The 21,895-nt window shown below is 39.1% G+C and overlaps 1 protein-coding gene and 1 long non-coding RNA gene across 11 annotated transcripts; both read left to right on the top strand.

The window, feature by feature from the left end:
• Positions 1 to 3,933: 3,933 nt before the first annotated feature.
• LOC135086237 (uncharacterized) lies at positions 3,934 to 10,115 on the top strand. Of its 10 annotated transcripts, none has more exons than XR_010260337.1 (3): positions 3,934 to 3,982; positions 5,343 to 5,684; positions 9,928 to 10,115. It is a non-coding gene; the product is annotated as an uncharacterized LOC135086237 (long non-coding RNA). The 10 variants fall into 10 exon arrangements; XR_010260330.1 differs by having other exon boundaries at positions 3,943 to 3,982; positions 5,244 to 5,684; XR_010260332.1 differs by having other exon boundaries at positions 3,945 to 4,037.
• A 910-nt stretch (positions 10,116 to 11,025) lies between these two features.
• On the top strand, positions 11,026 to 21,034 carry LOC135085942 (uncharacterized). Its single transcript, XM_063980725.1, has 10 exons — positions 11,026 to 11,109; positions 11,936 to 12,001; positions 12,894 to 12,959; positions 13,628 to 13,762; positions 15,794 to 15,865; positions 17,257 to 17,388; positions 18,265 to 18,380; positions 19,083 to 19,264; positions 20,079 to 20,262; positions 20,899 to 21,034. Exons 1-10 carry the CDS (start codon positions 11,086 to 11,088, stop codon positions 21,032 to 21,034), a joined length of 1,113 nt encoding a protein of 370 aa, XP_063836795.1. The 5' UTR covers positions 11,026 to 11,085.
• Positions 21,035 to 21,895: the final 861 nt, after the last annotated feature.

The following is a 21,895-nucleotide window of genomic DNA, read 5'->3' as shown; positions in this document are numbered from 1 at the left end:
GAGACAGAAGTCGGTGGAGGGTTGAAGAGGAGGCCTATGTTCGAAGGCGAACCCAAAGGCTACTATAGATAGATAGATTTTGGTTTATAGTTCAATCAATATCGATATCTACGGTTAGTTAGATATTTGTTAGGTCCCTTGAGAGAAGTTTACCAAGCTTACAATCCTGAAAACCCTGTGCTACTCTCATAAACCAATCTATGGTCCTTTGAAGTTGAATCATATGAAAATGAAAATATTTGAAAATAAAATATGAAATGAAAATTTAACGAAACTTGCAAATTTTCAGTTTCGCTACTGGGCCATTCTTAAATTTGTGCCAATTTTTTTTTTAAAATTAAAGATATTTTTTTTTAACTTTTTGCGATGTGTATCGAAAGTATAAACCAAAAGCATACTTTTGATGTATATGGACAACCTTAAAGCCCTCGGAAAGGAAACAAAATAGCCTACGTAACCACGGCTGTGACACTGCATGACAGTTTTACATTTTTACTGCAAATAATAATATTTATGTTGTTAAATTTATATCATAATAGTTTAAATTGATTAACAATAAAATACACTAAATTCGTTTCATCAACAAAGGTGTTATTTGGTAATATGTACTTTTTTCTGAACATCCAAAAATTTAATTAAAATTGAGATCAAAAATACCGTCAGGTAGTTAATATATCTATTAGATAATAAAAAATAGACTTTTTATTATTGGCACTATCTGATCATGCTTCCGATATGCTACCTACATGGTTTCGATATGATAATATGCTTAACAAATTAGTAAATCTTAAACACAGTAGGTACCTAATTGAGTATCAAATGAGATTTCTGTAGGATTCACATAACAGTTGGTTTTGACAACTTAAGCATGTTTCATAGTCACCGTACCACTAAAAATATGGTTAATAGCAATTCCTTTTAAAACAACTCCGACCACCTCTGCAGGGCCTTTACCGGGAGCTGTCTCAGTAAAATTTGATATTACTGCACAAATGAGAAAGTGCAATAATTTTTCCTTCGTGGCATCTAGAAAATCATACTAGCGAAAAATAAGTACACTTACTAAAAGGCTACTCCTAAAAATTGCACAATACACAAAATAATTTAGCAGAACAACAAACACTATTAAAATAACAAAAATAGAATGTCACAACCATGCGTTGTAATGTCACGACCATGTACTTAAATAGTTTGCGGTAGTGACACATTTTTAATACCATGGCCGTGACAATTTGGAACGTGTCCGATATATCCAAAAAACTATCTGTGAATTAGCAGATCTTGTGCAATTATCTGAAACTATACTGCATGAGGTACATAATTATGTTTTATACAATAGCGTGACATTGATACCTACCTTTAAAAACCGTACACGGGATGGACGTGTTATGGTTGTCCCTTTTTTCAAATAAATAGGAAATAATTTTTTGCGGCTCACTCACTACGTTCAGCCATTTACAAATCTAATAAGATGACAATGTTACTGTTCTAAAAAAACTAAGCAAGGGATGTCAATATCAAAGATAGTTTTTTACCGAGTTACGCATATTTAAAGTGGCGCACGTGGTTGTGACACAAAAACTGCTCACACAACGTTTGGTGTTCAAAATCAAAAATGGTAATTATTATTGATATAAATTTTTAACAGTCTTATATAACATGTATTAATCTTGCATAATTACTGTAATATTTATCAAAATAACATAACATCTCTTCAGAAAAAAATATTGTATGTCCAAATCCGGGAATCTCACACTACACGGTCCGTGACATTTTGGACTTGTAACTTTTTTTTAATATTCTTCTAATAGTTTTATGATAAAAATGATATTGGGCCTAGTTAATAGAGGTATTTTACTAAGTAAATTAATATACAGTGCACTGATTTTCTTTAAAAACATATGCTATTCTTACATCTCACACAAAAATGCGTAAGAATAAGAATGGCCCTACTGTTTGGATCAGGATATTGTCAACATCGCTTATCTTTTGAGAAAAGTCATAATAATTTCATTCATCATTTCAGCCACAGGACGTCCACTGCTGAACATAGGCCTCCCCCAATGATTTCCATAGTGGCCAGTTGCATAAGGCACCCATTTACTAACCATGTGGATCATTGTTATCTTTAAATGAATAAATTGAATTGAATACTATAATTTTATTATATGACAGCTCAAGTGTGACATGTCTCAGAAAAGTTATATCAAAAATAAAAATTCATGAGCAACCCTGAAAAAATACATACAAAATCACTTTTGACCAACTTCAAAGGGCACGACAGCTTGACCCCGGGACAATTCGACCCCTGTGACAACTCAACCCCTGCTACAACTCAAACCCTGCGACAACTTGATTTTTTTCAACACTCAACACTTTTAACTTACTTCAAATGGTTTCACGACTGCTGGACAGTGGCGGCGTAGCATGGATTGGCACCCGGGGTATAGCACAGCACAGCACCCCCCGCATCTACAACATACACTATACATTGCATCCAGTGCAGCGCCTTCCCGCTAACTTTATGAGGTCATCGGTCCTACGATGAGCTTACCAGTAATTTGGCCTTTGAACCTAGCTGCCCCATCAGCCTTATATGACTTAAAAACTACCCACAATAGCTAGAAAACAAAAAGAAGGTTAATTGTGCGTTTGAAATCCCATACAAACGCAATGCTTGATGATATATGGTTTTTAATATGTTTTTTATGTAGTCATGTACATTTCCACAACTGTATGTACACTATCTACTTATTGACTACAATAAGCCAATTGTGATAATCAACACAATTATTATTCATTGTCTGTCCGTGTGTATTAACAATCTAAGGGCACCCGAACACGATGCAGCTGTTATTTGAAAAATGTTTTTATCTGTAGTGAAACTACGATGGACTGCGTAAATAAAAAAATTACGACAGTGTTAAAGAATTTACCAGAAGGAGAAATTTGAAGAGTTGTTGTTAAAATTACCATTAGCTAATTAATAATTTGGACGTGTGGTTGACTTCAGAAGATACCTTATTCAAAAACCGGGATAAAAACTATCCTATATTCTTTGGGACTCAAACTAACTCTGTACCTTTCATTAAAATCAGATAAGTGGTTTAGCGTGAGAGCCTAACAAAAAGACAACGTTTTTCGAATTTGTAATTTAGTAAGGACGGGTGTCATCGGGGGTCATCATTTTCACAGATAAGTATCTTAAAAAGTAGGGATGTTATGACTATGTAGTTTCGGTTATGGATAAGGTTACGGATATTGGAATAATATTATGCCGGTTTCGGTTACGGTTACGGATATTTTTTATTTCGGATATCCGAAAGTTTCGGTTACGGTTACGGATATCTGTGCTAAGTATACAGTGTGAGTCACGTTAAAGTGTACATATGAAAATAGATGAAAGTAGACCTATTTTTATCAACAAAAAAGAGGTCAAAATTTTTTTGAGATTTTTTTTAAATTTTTTATAGAATTTTTTTTCTTCCAATTACTTATTGTAAAGAAAACGTAATAACTTTTAAACTAAGCGGTATATCCTGATAAAATAAAAACAGTAATAATGCTAAATAACAGGCTATACTAAATAAATAAATAAAACACAAAAAATGCCAACAAATAATAAAAAATGATACTTTTTGAAAAAAATCTGCTTTTAAATTCGTGTTTTTTGGTTATTTGATAAATTTCTCCAAAAAATGCCCCTATAACAGGTGGTTTTTATTACTTTGTATTATTCTCTATCGTATTATCTTTGTAAAACCAAAAATCGCATGTCTCTATCCCTATCATAACATTTGCTATGATCGGTTACGGTTACGGTTACAGATATCCATAATCATCATCTCTGTTAAAAAGTATGTCAATTGATTGGTTATACAAGATAACTGCATCGTGTGTAAACAGCCTAACCTCTGCTTGCGTCTTGAACTAAAGAAAATGGCCTGTTTACCAGTACGCCTTCGGCCGGCCGACCATCTGTGTATTTATTAAACCAGTTTTACACCTTATTGCATTTAATGCAATCTATAGTGCGCGTGCGTAGTGTTTTTTTATCTATTTTTTTCTTGGCTTTCGCGGTTTTCGTTTAGCCACAACGGAGTTTATTTTTGAAGTTTCTAAAAAGAGTTAGAATCATAGATAGTGTTTTGTTTTTCTTAACTTTTTAATGAATTTGGTGATTAGGAGGTAGTTAAATATTGTGTTGTTTGTGCTACTATTTATGTGTTAGTTTTGTTGTTTTTAAATAGGTAAAGATTGATTTTTCTTTTATAACTTCTTATTGTTTAAAGTTTCAAATGCCAATTTTTGTGTAGTTAATGACAATTTTTTTTCAACTACCGTTGTTTGTTTGACTTTATATTTTGTTATAATTTTGCTATTTTTTAATATCTTTAATAATTTTGATTTAAAACCTTTTTTTTATTTGTGAATCATCAGTATAGCCTGACCAGGAACATAAAAACCCTCGCCATGTTGCGGAAAACCAATGGTACTAATTTCTTTTAATGGCAACAGTAACTGAAAACTTCATTGACATGTCACCTTGCATGTCAGTCTATTGCTGTCAAAGTGTAAACAAACTTTATTTTAAATGTGCGCAATTGGTTTTATGAATTAAATTGCTAAAATATTTTTATAGTCGTGAAAGAAAAGTGGTTCACAATGTGTTAAAGTATTTGTCGAAGAGAAATACTAAGGGTTCGGACAATATTTTCATTGAATAATGTTTCCGACAAAGGTTGTCAAATTGATTGACATGTTTATCGTATAGTACAGTCCACTATGAAAATTAGCTGTGGTTTGTTTCAACTACCTATTTTAAAAATTTTGTCACTTTCTAAGAATTGAATTGTATGGGATTGGGAAAGAAGTACCGAGTTTGAAGCGTTCATGAGCAGACATTGCAGTTGAATATTCAAGTTCTGAATTTGATTATTGATGAATAATAAAATAAATCTACTAGCTCGATTGATGGTTTAATTTAATTTATTTAAATCAGGTTACCTATAATAATATTTTTTCGTTAATTTATGAAAATATCAAATTAGCCCGTAATCCTGAATCCTGATACATAAAGTTAGCCAATTAATTTAACACAGGTACGACTGTACTCAGTGTTGCACTATCAAATGCAATTGACGCGCCTCTATGCCAGGGTTTTTATGTTCCTGGTCAGGCTATAAAAGCTTTTAAGTGACGAAAACTCAACTTCTATAGTTTTTTTTAATGATTTTATTTAGGTAATTATAAAATAAAGTTACTTACCTTAATATTTCCTCGTATCTACGCTTCTAACTACAGTTTTGTTATTTTAAATTCACAAAATCGCATTAATACAGTGACTCAACGAAAATGTAAACAAACTCGTTTGGACTGCAACCTCTTTGCAAGTGCCCACCTCGGACTCTGAACCTGGCACAAAACAAAAAAAAAAGACGTCAAAATCGTTTGACAGCAAGAATTTTGTGTTTTCGTGATCTTGTGAACTTTGGCGGTAAATACTATAAGTTACTGAAGAATATTTTGGAGAATGTTAACTGTGGCCTCTGGGAAATTGACGAAGACAATAACAATTAAACGGCTGAATGAGTTTGTGACCACTTTAGGCTGTGTGTTAGGCGATAAACATTATCTGCCCACTTCTAAGCCGTGTGTGAAGAGGGAATCCGAAGAAAAAGCAGGTCATTATTTGCATTTTACTTTAGATTACTAGTTTGTGGACACTAGTGCCTCTGGCGGCAAATATTTTGAACTTTTAAGTGCTGGTCGACGGCTGATCTTATGGCCTGCGGAATTTTGGCTTTAAAACGAAATCTATTCAAATTCAAATTCTTTATTACTATGTAGCCCCTTTTCAGGGCACATACACGTCCCATATAGTTTGCTCTTTAACCACTTCGGGACATTGGCTGGCTGGGTGCTGAGAACAAGCACAAAATAAGTAATAGTACCAAGGTACAGAAGAATTACTCCGCAAGACGATTTAAATAAATGCGAGTCTTGCTACGACGCGATACAGTGGAATTCAGCTCGTTTTTAAGTTCCAAATATCTTAAATACAAACTTTTAAAAGCATTTTTTTTTACTGAAAATAATTGAAAAGGGGAAGTTGCATTCAAATCCCGCAGTCCGCAAAGTCCCAAAAGTCCGCAGGCCATAATATTAGGTCAAGGTAAGCAAGCAGTTGCGGTTTTACATGCTATCTATTTATATTTATTATATTTACACAGTTAAAAATATAAAAAAATCACGATTTGACGAGAAATCAGTCTGTCTGATTTCAGAAGATTTGAGATTGAGAAATCAGACAAGACTAGACTCTAGTATAATGTAGAGTTAAGTCGTAAAATCCCATTTCTTGATCGGCTCTAGTAGTACCTACGTAAAAAATGCCAAACTAACGAACGATCACGAAACGTATCCGTTAAAATTCTTTATCTAGGGACATTGGGAGACAGCCAATCTGGTAGCGAAGGGTCTCTTTATTAGTCGGACATAAAATTGTAATAAAAGTCGGTCAAGTGCATAGTATGAGACCTTACGCATAAACAACAAAAATGGCATTTACACATGACGATTAAAGTTAACTGATGACGGTAAAAATATGATCACCGAACGGAATATGTATACAGTGTGAGTCACGTTAAAGTGTACATATGAAAATAGATGAAACTAGACCTATTTTTATCGACAAAAAAGAGGTCCAAAAATTTTTGAGATTTTTTTTTAATTTTTTATAGAATTTTTTTTCTTCCAATTACTTATTGTAAAGAAAACATAATAACTTTTAAACTAAGCGGTATATCTTGATAAAATAAAAACAGTAATAATGCTAAATAACAGGCAATACTAAAAAAATACATAAAATACACAAGAAAGGCCAACAAATAATAAAAAAATTATACTTTTTGAAAAAAATCCGCTTAAAAATTCGTGTTTTTTTGGTTATTTGATAAATTTCTCCAAAAAATGCCCCTATAACCGGTAGTTTTTATTACTTTGTATTATTTTCTATCGTATTACCTTCGTAAAACGAAAAATCGCATGTCTCTATCCCTATCACAACGTTTGCAATGATCGTTTGAACTAAGCCTCTCCGGGCGCGCCATTCAACGCTTCGTTAACAACAAATCTGAAAATGGCTCTAGATTTGTAATTTTGATAAAGACAAGTTAGATTTCAAATAAAAACAAAAGATTTCGAAGTAAAATAAGCATATTAGTTAAAATTAAAATTGTCTCTACCTGTAGCGGAGAATAATGTTGTGGCAGGCCTTTGTTCAAACGATCATAGCTAATGTTGTGATAGGGATAGAGACATGCGATTTTTGGTTTTACAAAGATAATACGATAGAAAATAATACAAAGTAATAAAAACCACCTGTTATAGGGGCATTTTTTGGAGAAATTTATAAAATAACCAAAAAAAACACGAATTTTTAAGCAGATTTTTTTCAAAAAGTATCATTTTTTATTATTTGTTGGCATTTTTTGTGTATTTTATGTATTTTTTTAGTATCGCCTGTTATTTATCATTATTACTGTTTTTATTTTATCAGGATATACCGCTTAGTTTAAAAGTTATTACGTTTTCTTTACAATAAGTAATTTGAAGAAAAAAAATTCCGTTGGCACCCGGGGCGATCACCCCCCCCCCCCCCCCCCCCGTCATAAGTCCTAAGGCACCCCCTAATACCCCCCCATTTTGGGATTACCTACCGAAGATTGAAAGACAATCGCACCCGTATCATGACATAGACCGCAGATTTGCTATGCAGATGCGCCAGTGAGTACTAATCCTGCGCGACTTGTGTCACCCCCTGATGCTTGGCACCCGGGGCGGACCGCCCCCACCGCCCCCCCCTTACGCCGCTACTGAATTGTATTGTTATTGAACCAAGGCTCTGAGATTGAGATACTACTAAAAAGTGTAAAATAAAATTATAATAATTAAAAAACGTTTTTAAAAACAAGTTTTTATTCTGAAATGCAGTTGTACTAAAACGAAAAAAAATATTGTACTTATGCAAGGTTCAAATAATTTCTAAAGCTTGTAGCGCAAACATAAAAGAGGAATAAATTCCATGCGCGATACAAGCTTTCGAAATTATTTAAACCTTGCATACAGTTATTTTTTTCGTTTTATTGTCATGTGTTAACGGATTAACGATTAACGTTAACTTGCGTTAAATCTTGCGAAATGTAACGTTTTAACGTTTAACGAAGTTAATTTTTTTATTAACGGTTTAACGATTAACGAAGTTAACTATTTGATTAACGGTGCCCAGCTATGATAATATGCCTCCCATTCGGTGAACAGATGATTTAGTGAAGAGCGGGTTGCGCCTGGAATGCCTGGATACGGGCAGCGCAGGACCGGTCTTTGTGAATATCCTTAGGGGAGGCCTTTGTCCAGCAGTGGACGTCATTAGGTTGAAACTAAATACTTACGTAGTTCCTTTAATTCTGATGATGATGATCCATCCGACCGATTTCGGCCATGGCGACCACTCCGACTCCTAGCTGTGTTACAAAATACAAAATATTTTATTCATACAAACAAGTCACATAACAAAGTTTTGGATCTAATCCTTTTAAGTTTTACCAACTTGTGTTAGGATCAGACCACTCTGTCTAAATACAATAATGAAAACAGACTTGTTGAAATGACGTTCAATGTTACATAATTTAAATATTATGTTACTTGAGTTATGTGTCTTGGCGGCGCTGGTATGCCTGAAGATGGCTTACGTAGCCGATCTTCGCGGCAAACCCCCTCGCACATTGAGGGCATCATCTGAGCACGCCGCCAACATAGTTATAGTGAATGGCGGCAGATGGACGGGCCTTCAAGTCATCGCGGGGGGAGTCCTATGTCTAGCTTTGGATTGCTTTAGCATGATATTTTTTATGAGCACGGTCTTGGCCTACATCTCATCTGACGTCAAGTAATGACTAGGCTAAAAAATGGAACAAATTCAGTAAAAAATAGCAATGTGTAAAGGCATTGATTGTGTTTATTAATACAAGGTCACCTTGTAAGGTTACATGACGCATGGTATCCGTTCATTATGAGTGTTCATTTATTTGTTTATCAAGCCTTTACATCAATGATTGTAATTAATAAAATACTTCTATCTGGTCTACTACGCCAAAGGTCACGGGTTCATCCCAGCACAAGAATGCCCAATTGACTCGTGGTGTCTGATCCCCTAGTATGGAACGATTCCCTCTCGTTCTCAGTTGAAACCTCTCGTTCTCACCGCTGCAACTCCTGTATATCCAGGATCTACAGATTGACCCCCAATAAAAATCCAACCAGAGAAAGCAAAGTTTGCCTCAGAGTCTCCCGTCGAATGACCTCTCCTCGAACTAGAGTGGTCCAGGTAAGAGCGAGGTCACTAATCCCACCTCTCGTTCCGACCGCTGCAACTCCTGTGTAGCCAGGATCTACAACTTGACAGTCAATAAAAACCCAACCAGTGAAGGTCAAGTTTGTCCCGGGGGAAAGTTAAGCTGTCATTGGATCCGCAACGAAATTAATCAGAAGAACATAGGAGTTCGAAGTTAAGGTTCGAAGGTCCCTCCAATGAAACGCGGCGGGGTCAGTCAGCGGATGACTCCTCAGGGCATTGTTAAACTCCCTCATCATCATCATTTCAGCCACATGACGTCCACTACTGAACATAGGCCTCCCCCAATGATTTCCATAATGATCGGTTGGTAGCGGCTTGTATCCAGCGTCTTCCTGCTACTTTTATGAAGTCGTCGGATCACCTTGTGGTTGAACGTCAGACGCTGCGTTTTCCGGTACATGGCCTCCATTCCAGAACCTTGCTGCCCCATTGGCCGTCTGTTCTGCGTATAGTGCCCTGCCCATACATAAAGCCCCCTATTTAATTTTGTTTTGTTTTCTTCATTTCAGATGAAGAGCTCCGCTTCCCTTCCGTCTGGCGTGATCGAGTGACGGCCACCATCCACTTGTCGTCCACGCCGGAAGCCCGTAGCTTGAACAGCCTGTGACGTCACCTGTGAAGAGAGCGTGACGTCACGACTTGTGATGACGTCGGAGAGGGTTGATGATGGAAATAAATTGATATGAGACTGAAATAACGTTTCTTTTCAATCCTGACTCGTGTGATAGACGTTCTGGTTATTAAATTCATTTCATTAAATTCAAAGTCAAAGCTTATAATTAAGCTACGAGGCTCTACCGAGCTCTCTAATTGACCAAAGGTAAATGGAGGATTTAGCCTACTGTTAGAGACAGCATTGGCCCATTTATTGTCCCGAAGCAGTGGTAGGGTTAATACTGGGACGTGTAAAAGTGCTTTTTAAAAGCCTATTTACAAAAATAAATGAATTTATGAGTGTTTATGAGTTTTACACTCCTTCTCTATGCTGGCCAGCACCCCTGAATCCCCTGATACGGCCTAATGTTCTCATATTTTATTTTTTGGCCCTTAGTTGCTTTTTTTACGATATCCACGGGAATGGGATTGATGTTAACCGCTTGAGTCCCAGACGGCATTAATTAATGTCATAACAATTGATTATCTATTGTGTCTAGATTCGCGGGCCTTGAAGGATTAATCTATTCACTGTTGAACAAAGGCCTCCCCCAAGGATACCCACTCGTTCCCACCGCTGCAACCTGTGTAACCAGGATCTACAGCTGACCGCCATAACCCAACCAGTGAAGGTCAAGTTTGTCCCGGGGGAAGTTAAACTGTGATTGGACCTGCAACGAAATTAATCAGAAGAACATAGGAGTCCGAAGTTGGTGGTCGGTCTAGTGAGGGGCCTGCCCACACTTCGTCTACTGGTTATTTTTTTCAGCTTAAACCAAATTGGTAAATTCTGATTCCACAAAAAGGCTCTATTGAAAAGTGCCTGTGCCTTTTATTACAGCAATTGTGTACTCTAGCAATTAACTTCATTGCTTCAGTCTAACAAATTGGCAAAGCAATAAAATCGTAAAAATTAATAGGCAGTTAGAAATGTAACAGGTGTGTAATAGTTATTTATTTTGGGAATCCATTTTCAGTCGCTTCTTGCCGAGGGGTCGGTGGAAACGTAGACTATGTTGATTTTAGATGTGTTTTTGGTAAGTTTCTATCTTTTTGAGTTTCAAGACTTTTTTGGTCGACAGTTTGGTTGGCTTTTTTGTGAGAATCGGCCGATACCGAATCTGTGTAATGTGCGCACTTTCATGCGATTTGATGCCCGAATTAACTATGGGTCGAAAATACAGTTCTTTTTTCTGGCAAAATGAGTGGACGAGAGCTATTTCTTCAAACTATTCAAAAGTTAGTAGACCCTATCTTGATATTTGTTTTTTTTAAGTCTCGTTAACCCCTCGTGGCAAGCTTGCTATGCTTGTGTTACGAGTGGGTTCACCATTCCAGTGCAAGTCCAGTCCAGTGGGTCTAGACAAAGTACGAATTTTAATACCAAACCATCCTACTAATAGGTATTATAAATGCGAAAGTTTGGATGTCTGGATGTTTGTTACTCTTTCACGCAAAAACTACTGAACGGATTTTAACAAAACTTTACAGTATTAATGTTTATAACCCAGAATAACATAAAGGCTATAATTTATGACTATCTGTGACAAAGTAAATTTCACGCGGGTGAAGCCGCGGGTAAAGGCTAGTTCGAAAATAAAATGGTCGAAAGGCCTTTTTTTGTATGGACTTATCACGGATTCAATTTTGGATTCGATCAAAAAGTATTTTTTTTTTTTAATTGTCTATGGGGGTAGGTTCCTCAGATCTCGAGTCAGCCAATCCGGCACGGATCGACTACTATGGGTTAATCGCTTACATATTAATATTCAACCAACTGTAATACAGACCTAAGACTGAATGAGCAAAGCAGTGGATGAAAGTTCGTAATTATACATATAAAGCAGAGCATATTTTTTACAGCTGTTATTTATGTCATGGATGACCAGAGCTGATCCAGCGCCAAGCTTCGACTTCAACTATCCCAATGTAAGTTATTTCTCTACATTAATTTGTGCCCGATGGACCGATGACATCAGAGAGGTAGCTGGATGAAAAAGGGGGAGACTGTGCGCTTTGGTGCTTTTTAGAAGTCCATTAATGTCAATGATAATGTATATGCCCATAATGCGTCATCATCATCATCATCTCAGCCATAGGATGTCCACTGCTGAACATAGGCCTCCCCCAATGCTTTCAATGTTGCCCGGTTGGCAGCGGCCTGTGTCCAGCGCCTTCCTTAATGCCTAAGTAACTTTTTTATAATATATTATTTGTATCATAACGGCTATGCTCTTGGCCTGCATCTCACCTGGAAAGTGATCAAGCCAAAGGTAAAAACTAAAAAAAACTCTCAGTAAAACTCATTTATTTCTGTAAGTAGGCTTTAAAAAAGCACTTTTACACGTCCCAGTATTAACCCTACCACTGCTTCAGGACAATAAATGGGCCAGTGCTGAGAAGAAGCAGCGCAAGAAACTCAGACACTATTGTCAGCCTCTTTTTCAAAGGTTTACAGGTTTTCAAAATACATAGTTATAAATATTTATGCGAGCTAGGCAGTTACGCATCCCAAACATTTTTATCTTTTAAATAATCATCGACTTTATAGTAGCCCTTTTTCATTAAGGTACTTTTAATATGTGCTTTGAATTTATGAATGGGTAGCTCTACAACAGTTTGTGGTAATTTATTAAATAATTTAATACATTTCCCCATAAATGAATTCGAAAAGCGAGATTCACCCGGAATCCTTCACCACAGTGGAACTGGCTATCTCACCTCCAACTGCTAAGATGGTGGTAGCTAGCCAGGCGGACTTAGGTATAGAGAGCCCCTTTGTATGTGGGTGTTTCATAATGAGTGTTTTTGTGATTTTAAGGTAAAGGACGAGTTGTACGAGCAGCCCGTGCAGTTCATGGGACCTAAGAGCATGGCGCATGGCAAGGTATATTCATTTATTTATTTAAAAATACACAACAAAGCATAAACAATACCTAAATAGTTTAGTGATTCATTAATAGGATTTTTTCCTTAATTAAAGGGTGCCTCAGCAAGCACAAGAATTCTAATGACGTTAATAATAAATAAAATAAATAAATAAATAATAAGACCACTGGCGAGTTATGTGTTGTGTTAAAAGAAGTTAGACGCTAACTGGGGTCACTGGGAAGCACAAGTTGGTCTTAGAAGCAGCTCTTAGGAACAATAAATCTTTAAAAAAAGAATTACTTACTACGTTTTCACACCGTAAATTTTACTTCGTTCGTTCGTTTCAGCCAAAAGACGTCCACTGCTGGACAAAGGCCTCCCCCAAGGATTTCCACAAAGACCGGTTCTGCGCCGCTCGCATCCAGGCGCCTCCCGCGACCTTCACCAGATTGTCGGTCCACCTAGTGGGAGGCTTGCCCACGCTACGTATTCCGGCTCGTGGTCGCCATTCAAGAACTTTCCTGCCCCTTTTACTTAAAAAAAAAAAAATAGATACTTAAAAAGTAGTTATTGCACAAATTACCTAGTCCCGTTAACCCCTCATGCTATGCTGAATGCTTGTGATTCGAGAGGGTTCACCACAGTAGTCCAGTGGTGGCTTTAACTCTTATTTGTGTTACACAGGAGGAAGTCAACAAAGAAATCCACACAAAACCAGGAGTGGACTCCTGGGCACCGTTCGACTTCAGCAGGTTCGATTCCTACCTCGAGCAGCACGGCGAGCCATCCGAGCACAACCGGATCAAGAGGCGAGCTAAGGTAAGATGGCAGAAACGAATATGTATTAAAAAAAAATTCTACCGTTTTGTCGGCGTGATTAATATACATACCTCCACAAAATTACAGCTCTCTAGTGCCAATAGTTTCCAAGCAAAACCTCGGACAGACAGACAGACATGTCGAAACTATAAGGGTTCCTTGTCAGGACTACGGAACCCTAAAAAAGAAGTATAAATCCGATAGATAAAGGAACTGAGTTTCTTGCTCCACTTCTTCGCAGTACCATCTCATGTTGTTCCGAAGTGGTAGGGCAAGTCCTGAAACCTGAAAAGGATGAAGAAAATAATTCTTTAAAATAAGCCCTTTTCAAGTTTCCCTGCCCTGGGCCCTTTTCGTTCTTTGTACGAGTATTTGTTAAAACCATTGAAATGACTGTACGAAGTCAAAGTCAAAATTATTTTGAAATCGATAACATCTGAGGTAGGTACTTGAGTGATAATGAAAAAACGCGTACTGTATAAAACAAACAAAGGACTTACTATTTTTGATAAATAAGTAACCACTTAACTAACTATAGAGTTATTGAAGGTATTAATTAAATTTTCCGATCATCCACGTTGCGTCCGTTTGCTGCAACCGCATTTGAGTTGTGCTGTGTATAGTGTTCATTACTTACAAATTTCTATTCTAAAGTGACCAAAACATTCGTAAATAGTGTGACCAAGTGTATCAGTGCAGCCCCAAGACCTGACCACCCGTTTTCTGCTCCAGAACATCCGGACATTCAATACCATCAACGGTCCGAAGCTGCGCGAACGGCCTCACCACTACACCTACCCTGAGCCAGTCAAAGACCGGATCCTGGAGTTCTCCACCACCACCAAGAAGCCTGGAATCTTGCCCGACCAGATGAACCCAGGAGTAATCTTTCGGGTGCGAATGTCCGACGCCATATTGCGAATCAAGCAGCGCATGTACGAAGACCCAGAAAGGCATATTGAAGCTGATATAATCTACACTAATTTGATCAAGAAGGTGGTAATGGACGAAATCACGAAGTTCCATAATTTATTGTTGATGTATAAGACAGATAAAAGCATTAAGGAGCATTTGGGAGAGTGTGGTGGAAGGATCTATAAATTCATCAGCTACATGAGTATCAAAGTGCACATTTATTGCTTGTTCGATGCCCTTTGGATTGACGGGAATCCATACGTCATTGGTGATGAGTACTCAGTGACTCCTGTGGAAGTGCCCCCCATGTTGCAGTGTGACGCAGCGGAGTGCAACTCTGTGGTGTTTGTGGACTCCATAACGGAGCCTAAAGATGTTGAGGAGTAAGCAAATAAATGATGGGTCCTGAAATTGTCTTTTATTGTACACATCCTTGAATTTCAAAAGTTGAAAAAGTTGAAAAAGTTGAAGATTTGAGGTTAACGCGCTAATCTCAGGAACTACTGGTCCGATTTGAAAAATTCTTTTTTGTTGGCTAGCCCATTTATTGAGGAAGGCTTAGAGGAGTTCGACGCTCTCTCTTAATTTGATTTGATTGCAGTCACACCTGCCTGATGTTAAGTGATTCTATAGTTCTATAGTAGGAGCTATTCGTAGAAGTGCAGATATAGGTATTTATCTATTCGTATTATAGGATAAGTATCAAGTAAGTTCAAAATCAAATTATAACTTACTCGAGCAATGTTATTTCAAAACAATACTCAAAATTCTATTCAATCGCAATCACAATTTCTGCCCTGTAATTGATCTAACTATTGAAATTCAACCTATCAAAAGCCACAAATTTTATAGCCACGATAGCCCAACAGTAAAGTAGTCGGACTGGCCAAGATCCGAGGAACGCGGGTTCGACTCCCACCGCCGCTCGACTATTGTGGTGAGCCCACTCGTAACACAAGCTTATTTAGCTTAACACGAGGGGCTAACGGGACTATTAGTAATTTATGCAAATTTAGAAATTGCTAATAATCTTTAAAAAAAAGTCTCTTTCTTTATACTTGAAAATTGAATCGAGTTTTGAGCTTAATTCTGTATGGTTTGTTCTTTATTATTTAGAGGAGGAGAGGGCACGGAGGCAGACGGCGAGGGAGACAGCGTGCAACCACCGCACCACCCGACGACAACGAGGTAGATACTTTTTGCAGTAGTGGTGTGGCAACATCTATGGACTCGCCACTACAAAACTTGTAGCGGGCACATGCTAGAAAGGACTGTTGCTCAAGGATGTTGGGCTAGCGATTCGAAGATGATAATTGATAGTACTATCTCATGAGCTTTGATGAGTATCATCATAGCTCATGAATCAAGCCATCAAGAAATGGCTGCAAAATTAATTATTTAAATTACACCTACTTACATAATATTTTCGCGTGGAACTCAAATATAGACGGTGCCGTGACTACACCGATCAAATGGCGCAAAATATTTGTTATGCGTAACTTTAGGGCTCTGTGACTTCTTTATTTAATTTTGTAAAGATATTTTCATGATTCTTCCACAATTATTATTGGTTTTCCTTATGTTTTCAAGTTTTATTAAAAGATAAAATTGGAAACTTCTCCATTGGGCACCCCTCGACGGAAAGCGCTGGTACATGCATAATAGGCACACGTTCCCGCATTCCTCGCGTCGGGTTGAAAACGTCTAGCTAGACGACTTACTACTATTTAGGAGAGCATGGCAAAGAAAAAATACATCGTACAATACAAAAACATAACCTTCCTTCTGGCGCAGTCACTAAAAAGTATTGAAATGGAAGCGGAAGTAAAAAAGATACAGGTTTTAATAAATCTTTGAATGATCACGGGCGAAGCCGCCGCAAGCAAGATGCAGCAAAAAGTAGTTATTTATATGTAATATGTTTGATATTTTAGGAGATGACCTATAGGAATAATTTTAAGCAACCATGCATTTTTTAGTCTCCGGTATAAGGAAAATCCAAATTTTCTCAGAATCAACAAATTCTGAGCTTGATTTATAATCGAATTCCAATTGCAATTTGCATTTTTCAAGCTACGAGTATATTTAGACTTTGAAATGCGATTCTTAACGCAAAAACTTTGAAGTTAAAGCCATTGCACGCAGCGACGTACTTCCCGCGACCTTTACCAGATCTTCGGTCCACCTAGTGAGGGGCCTGCCACACTACGTTCTCCGGCCCGTGGTTGTCACTCGAGAAGAACTCGACATCAACTCTATAAGAAGCAGTCAGGGACCTTAATTTCGAACTCCTCCTATGTTCTTCTGATTAATTTCGTTGCGGGTTCAATGACAGTTTATCTTTCCCCCGGGACAAACTTGACCTTCATTGGTTGGGTTATTGGCGGTCAAGCTGTAGATCTTGGCTACACAGGAGTTGCAGTGGTGGGAACGAGAGGTGGGAATAGTCCCGAAAGTCAGGGACCGGTCGTTACGGAAATCCTTGTGGCTTTTGTTCAGCAGTGGTCGTCATTTGGCTGAAACGATACAGTCATTGATTGATGGTCATCATAATTATGTAGTTACTCTATGATTGACAGTTCAAGAACGCTTCGAAGACCGAGGTGCCAAAAGCAGCGCGCCGCAGCGATAACACCGAAACGCAGCAAGAGAAAAAGAAGAAGAAGAAGAAGCAAAAACTTAGTTATGACACGTACGACCCGCCTGTTAAGGTAAGATACTTAGGTACTCAAAACTACAACCTGTGCCCCATATACAACAATATTTTCAACTACAACGCGACTAGACGACGAACGAAAGTCACAAATTCGTATCGCGGTGTCGCTTAGACAGCTAGTTGAAACGAAAACAAAACGCAACTGCTTCTTTGTGTAAAAGCTACTTTTTGTCAAACTCAAGTCAAACGCCTTCACGAACATTTTCTGTGCTTTAGTGAAAAAATAAGGTGTTCGGACTTTTATTGGAAAGTGATTAAATCCGTTGTTTTGTCTTTGTTTGCGCGTGTACTTTACCGCGATACAGAATTTGCGAGGTGCTGAGGTAGCTGGAATGAAAAACGGAGCGCAACTGGAGAAGAATTGGAGATGTTAAAAATTAGCGCAATCGGGCCTAGTGTGAGTTTACGTCAAACGCATTCGATCACATTCGATGTTGACCGGGTAAAAGAGGGACATTATAAATGTAAGACGGATTGTACAGCGCCCCTAGCGGAAACGTTCGAAAGAACTGAAATTTTCATGCATTTTTTAACGCGCTTACTAGTGAGGACGTTTGATGTATACTCACACAGCCCGCCGGTCGAGTTAACCGCGCAACCGACGGCAGTGACGTCGCATCGACGCTTTGGTACGGACGGGGCTAACGCGGGGAGGTGTGCGGGTGAGTGCGGAGTCGCATTCAACGTGGTGCGCAGTTAACTCGACCGAGTTGTACTTTTAATTTTAGAAGATAGAATACTGGTACCTACTCGTAACAGGCGTCTTTAGTAGCCTATTATGCAAGCAAGATTCGATAACTGCTCCCTTGCTGCGGTCCTGGTTTGGTCGTTTCTGGGTCCTTCCCCGTACAATATGATTGTTTCTATCCAGGACTGGGAGTCGAACTTCGTGGAGATGCCCAAGGACCTGTACCAGGCCCACCTGCGGCCCGGGGTCATATTCAGGATCCACATGTCGGAGGCCATCCTCAAGATGCAGTACAGGAAGTAAGCTCTGATCTTCTACCGCTTGTATTTTTAAAGCAAAATGGAAGCTCTTACGGGACTATTCCCACCTCTCGTTCCCACTGCTGCAACTCCTGTGTAGCCAGGATCTACAGCTTGACTGCCAATAAAAACCCGCAGCAGCACCAACCAGCAGCAAAAAACATAGCAGTGGTGTTAACGAGAGGTAGGAATAGTCCCGAAGATCAGGCCTCCTCAAACCGTTTGGCCAGCGTGGGGAGTGTAGGCCAAATCCTCCTTTTGTCGTCTCTTATTGACTAGATCAATAAGGGACGACCCTCTCTAATTTCCTGCAGTAGAGGTTGAGTCCGAGTTACACTAGCTTTCTTTAACCTTAACTAAAACGACTTGTTCCCATGGATACATCCCGTTTTTTGGAGGATCCCGTTAAGGAGTTTTAATAATAACGTTTACACGAACAACTCGTTTGCAGTGTCCCGTATACGAGTAAATCAGAACCGTTCGAATTTGTCATTTGAATTTCAAATACACACAATGTATGTTTCTCAATACCTAGTCCAGTTTTGCAGTAGATACCCTGCATTACTGGATCCCGTAAAACTGGATTACCAACAAACCGTAACCATTATTTTGTATAGAGTTTGACCTGCAGAGTTTCGACGTTTGTTAAAGTTAAAGTAAGATGCAACCCAGCCTAAATGAGCTGACGAATGATTTTTTTAGTTATGGTGAAGACAAGGACGAGTCGGTGATAGAAGCGGACGTGGAGTATCTTCGTCTCACCAGGAAGGTGATCAACGATGAGATCACCAAGTTCGAGGACCTGAAGTGGCTGATCGGCTGGTTCAACAACCGCTCGGAGCTCATACAGGAGCATATGTGTAACACCAGATATTTTGCAGTTGGTGAGTGCTTTATCAATGTAAAAGGCAATATCGTTAGATGTCGTGTCGCGAGTAATGAAGCTTCCATAGAAATAAATGTCCTTGGACATCCTAGACTGCATCTCACTTAACACACCGTGCGATTGCGGTCAAATACCTACTTGCCTTCATCATCATCATCATTTCAGCCATAGGGCATCCACTGCTGAACATAGGCCTCCCCCAATGATTTCCACAATGGCCGGTTGGTAGCGGCCTGCATCCAGCGCCTTCCCGCTACCTTTATGAGGTCGTCGGTCCACCTACCTGCCTTGTTATACATTAAAAAAAACATTTTATACAGCACCTTTAGTCCCAAATTAAGCAAAAGAGAGCAAGCTTGTACGAAAATAACTACCTACCATGGGTACTAGACAAAGAAACCAATAGGTATTGTAGCGGCGATAAGTACGGCTAGCACGAAAAACTTTCGAGTTCGAATTGTTTGCGTACCTATTAGAATCGCCATCAAAAGATATAGTACGAAAAATACAACAGCTCCCTTGTGAATGTGTCGTAAAGTGAACTTACTATGGGAAATGGTTGCACGAAACTTATCAAAATTGTCGTTATCGTTTTATTCGAAGGTTGAGTATCGAATTTTGTCGAATACGCAAACGATTCGAAGACGAAAGTTGTTCATGAAAGAGGTGCAGGCCTCATCAAAATTCCAACAGTTTGTCGAGAATCTTACTACCGTTCCTTGAATCTCGAATCGGCAGTCCGATGTCTACATTGTTGGGTTATTGTCACCTTAATTTCTTGTTTTATTTAACGAGTTATTCGTTTCTTTCAGGCATCCCTCCCACAATGTTCACTCATTCCGAGGAGTACATGAAACGCATGTGCCTATTTGATAACGTGTACATAGACCATATCCCATACGTGGTGGGAGAGGATAGTTCACTGATGGCCGCAGTGGCGCCCCCTGTGCTACACTGCGATGCTGCTACCTGCACCTCTGTGCCTTTTATTGACAGGTGAGTTTCAATTTTGGCGATCTGGCTCAAAGGACCATGTCTCATCATCATCATTTCAGCCACAGGACGTCCACTGCTGAACTAGACCTCCCCCAATGATTTTCGTGTCGACCGGTTGGTAGCGGCATGAATCCAGCGCCTTCTTGCTACCTTTATGATGTCGTCGGTCCACCATGTGGGTGGATGTCCCACGACAGTGTGGTGGACCATATCTCGGTAATATCAAATTTTGAGGCGATCCGGCTCAGAGGACCATATCTCGATAGTACTCAGTTTGAGGTGATCCGGTTCGAAGGACCATAATGTTGATATTGTGGTCAAAGAATGATTTCATTATAAAGCTCACCTCTTCCACCACTGAAAATCAGTGTCAAAATGAAATAGTTTATTCAGTACCTATGGGCCTTAGGCCCGTATTAACAAACATAACTATGAGGTCTCACAGTGCGCGTGGATGCACAGGGTCACATCACATACGAACCAATCACAGAACTCTATTCAACGCTGTGCGTTTGATTTGCAGCTTCACTTAAGCAAGCATCGTTTGTGAATACGGGCGTTAAACACGACTGACAACTAGGTATTTTTGTGTGTCTTTTGTTGCCAAATAAAATAATTTTATTTCTTCTCTTCCAGCGTAATGTTCGACGAGCGGCTCGCGCGGACGAACGTTCGCACCGTAACCCGTTGCCAGGCCAGTTGCCGCGCGCACTGCCGCAACGACGCGGATTGTCTCAAGCGCTGCAGCGACCGCTGTCTTAGAGCTGAATAAACGTGCTGATGTCTAGATTGTGTTTTATTTTTGTCTATAGGTCTAGCGCTTCTGAGTGCCTGAGGTATGGGAGTGTCACGGAGGTGGCATTGACATATTATGACGTGACAGAGCATACAAATCCGGTGTGCTTACCATGAGTTTACGTTAGGTGTGCTCGCTAGCGACTGCGTAAAAAAATGACGACCCTAGCGGCTACTTTCAAGAACTAAAACCTTTATAGAATTTTTGACGTAGGACCTACTCGCTAGCGTACACCTAAACGTAAACTCATGGTAAGCAGACTGAAGTCTCGCTCACGTCAATTACTTTCACATCAACTAAAACATCCTCTGCCGTTCTCATACCTCAGGCACTAACTGTACGGCTAGCACGAAAAACTTTCGAGTTCGTATCGTTTGCGTATTCGAAATTTCGAATCGCCATCAAAAGATTTAGTACGAAAACTACAACAGCGCCCTTGTGAACGTGTCGTAAAGTGAACTTAGTATGAGAAATGGTTGCACGAAACTTATTTTGAGAATCAAAATTGTCACGTTATCGTTTAATTCGAAGGTTGAGTATCGAATTTTGTCGAATACGCAAAAGATTCGAAGACGAAAGTTGTTCATGTTACGTGTGCTCGCTAGCGAGTACGTCAAAAAATCTATGAAGATTTTAGTTCTTGAAAGAACGGGCGCTGTACAATTGTTAAAGTCATTTTTTACGCTCTCGCCAGCCAAGTACTCTAAGGCCTCAGCCTCAGCCTCGAATTTAGCGGGCAGCGGGGCGGCGGCGGCGGCGGCGCGGGATCGGGGCGGGCAACGCAGACCCGTTCTCGAAACAAGCGGGCAGCTCGCGCGGCGCTTTAGCGGCGAAGTG

Source organism: Ostrinia nubilalis, chromosome 30 (genome assembly GCF_963855985.1).
Source record: "Ostrinia nubilalis chromosome 30, ilOstNubi1.1, whole genome shotgun sequence".
Taxonomy (NCBI): domain Eukaryota; kingdom Metazoa; phylum Arthropoda; class Insecta; order Lepidoptera; family Crambidae; genus Ostrinia; species Ostrinia nubilalis.
The sequence above is the reverse complement of the archived record's forward strand: the minus strand, read 5'-3'. Positions and strand labels throughout refer to the sequence as shown.